The sequence below is a fragment of the Chanos chanos genome, chromosome 14, assembly GCF_902362185.1.
Source record: "Chanos chanos chromosome 14, fChaCha1.1, whole genome shotgun sequence".
NCBI lineage: Eukaryota > Metazoa > Chordata > Actinopteri > Gonorynchiformes > Chanidae > Chanos > Chanos chanos.
This window is the reverse complement of record NC_044508.1, coordinates 3,226,997-3,229,748: the sequence shown is the minus strand read 5'-3', so window position 1 is coordinate 3,229,748 and position 2,752 is coordinate 3,226,997. Positions and strand designations below refer to the sequence as shown.

The window sequence follows — 2,752 nt, the reverse complement described above, 5'->3', positions numbered from 1 at the left end:
GACTCTTGCTTTTCAGTTGAAGTTTGTCGTCTAAATTTCAAAGCTGTTTGGATGACAATTTGTCATTTTAGCAACAGAAGTTAGGCACAATTTAGAAAGTTTTCGAAACGTTTAAGCAGGTATGGTGACTTTTTAATAACATTGCATTGCATCATTTCATTACTTTAATATAATTTTATTAGATGATTCAATACAGTGCAGAAATGTATAGGCTTAAATTCCATTTTTGTGCTTTGTGCAGATTATCCAAACATTTGGATTAAAAATGTAAATTTTACTGGCCTTAAACAGCAGACCTACAGATATTTAGAGTGTATTTTCCAATAAAACCACAACATTAACAATATTTGCAGAAAACCCCCAAACAAAACATTTTTACAATCTATACAGTGCATTGTTTGAGCTGTAGCTTTGAACGAATGGCCCATGTCACAGGCTAGATATGTGATCAATAAATGGCTCAGTGCACATAAATTAAAACACTGTAATATAACTCTGTAATTAAATTTCAGCTAACTGAATTTTAATTTAAATTTAAAACTCGCAAAACATTGAGATATGATGAAACCCTTCATTAAATAGAAACAAGTCCGTTTTTAATACTGTCAGTAGAAAACATTATTCGGAATTAAGAGAAGGTCTTGGGTATGATGAAGTCTTTTGATGATGGGCGTTTAAAGATTCTGTACTGGTATGCTGCTCCGCTCAGAATCCGCTTTGGCATCTGCATTTTTGGATCGCTCTCTGAAGGGAAAGAAAAAGAGCCAAAAAGAACAAATATTAGAGTAACAGAAGCAAAACAAAAAAAAAAAAGTAATCAAACATATTCGGAAAGACACTGAGTACCCTCTCTGAATACCCTGTTTATCACACACACACACACACACACACACACACACAGACACAGGTGAGTCATGGCCCTCGGCCACACCAGCACAGGTGTTCCTTGCTGTCTCTGACACTGTCCAGATCCCCGATTTCCTGTTACTTCAGCTTGGACTTCCCCCAGCTACTGTGACTATCCTAAAATGGCTACCCTATCTGCTCCGCCCCACCCACCCAACCCACCCTCAGAAGGCCCTCTCTGGGGCCCCCAGAAGGGCCCCCCTTGTCTCTCTCCCCTTTGATGTGCGGTGTGGCCATGGAAGAGGAGTCATAATACTACTGCTTTTAATGTCTTTTCCTCCCCTGTGGAGAGAAACAGTCAGCCAGGGACCTGCTGAGGCATGCAGGGAAACCCAATAGCTGGAAAGAACCCTGGATTGTGCATGTGTGTGTGTGTCTGTGTGTCTGTGTGTGTGTTCGTGTGTGGTGTGTGCATTTATGCGTGTGCATGCATGCGCGCTTGTGTGTGTGTGTGTGTGTGTGAGTGTGCGTTTGTGCGTGCTTGTATGTGTGAGTGTGCGTTTGTGCGCGTGTTCTGTGTGGGTGTGTGTGTGCACGTGTGTTTTGTGTGTGTGTGTGCTTGTGTGATCCCTCATGGCAGTCACAAACACAGTGTATTTTAACCTCTGAGTACAGACAGAGCCTACAGGCATACATTAGACACAGCCCTGTAACGTACAACGCTGTCTGATGTGTGTGTGTGTGTGTGTGTTAGTGACTGTTACATGGGTTGTCTGTCAGTACGTTTTATTGAACAAGGTGAAGTTTTATTTGGGAGCCACACGCACAGAGACATAGATTTGTGAAGGTGAGAGACCTGTGTCTGTATGGGTTACGACAGAGCGGTGGCGAGCCCTGCCTACCCTACAGGTGCTGACCTTTGACCCCTCCGTTCTCCTGTTACCTCTCCAATGGAGATGAAAGGACTGGTTTACATTTTTTTTTTAAGAGGGAGCAGGTGTGTGTAACACCCGCCCCCCGACTCTGCCCCTCCCCCCCACCCCCCAAAAATCCCCTATCCTCCCATAACTGAAATTCTAGCAGATTTTTGACTGGAGGCACAGACGCCTGAAGCCAAAGAGAGAGCAAAGCAGGGATCAGTGCTTCATGCCGGGTTATAGAGGAGACCCTGTAAACGGTAATAAGTTTATCCAAATCTGCCCCAAGGAACAACTGTATATATCTCTCCCCTTTTCCTGGCCACCTCAGTCGTACGAGTCTTTCCCCACCGGGCCAAACAGTTCCATCCTGACTTCTGTGTCTCTTTGATCCTGCTTATGAATGTCACAATGATGAAAACAGTCAAACGTTCAAAGAACAAAAAAAACGGTGTTAATTATGGGTTTGTGCCGCGAATTATTTCGGAGAAATTCCAGAATGTTCTATTCATGTCGGTGATGGATAAGGTTTGTGGACAGATTGATCGCACCTGTGGAGTGAGTCTCTCACTGATGACACTACGATAAAAGGATACGCTGAGAGATGACATTTGGTATGATGTTAAAACCCAAATAACGTTATTGTTATTATTATTATTATTATTATTATTATTATTATTATTATTTTAACCGTTTTCAAACCAGTTTGGAGTGTAGAATTCCGTGCTGTGATTGGTTGAGGAGTGAACACATCAGAGGACTCACCTCTTCTGCTTCCTGGTGTAAAGGGCAATGGCGATTGCCATGACGACGAGTGTCAGTATCGCCCCTACGCTCCCCAGCACGATGGCCAAGGTGTTATCTGTGAAACAAACAAACAAACACATAAATAAACACCAGCAGTAAATGAAACGGCAACATCTAAGGCATGTAATAAACCAGGAAACAGCTGGTTGGAGGAGAGAGAGTCGGGCTAAGGGGCAGGTTTG

General features: G+C 43.1%; 1 protein-coding gene across 1 annotated transcript in view; it reads right to left on the bottom strand.

Moving 5' to 3' along the window:
* Positions 1-2,752, bottom strand: part of susd2 (sushi domain containing 2) — an 18,775-nt gene continuing 16,023 nt past the window's right edge. The window contains exons 14-15 of the mRNA XM_030791522.1: positions 2,529-2,625; positions 1-744 (exon numbers count right to left, since the gene is read on the bottom strand). Coding sequence (XP_030647382.1) covers positions 675-744; positions 2,529-2,625 — 167 coding nt within the window. The 3' untranslated portion in view covers positions 1-674. The remainder of the gene's footprint in view (positions 745-2,528; positions 2,626-2,752) is intronic.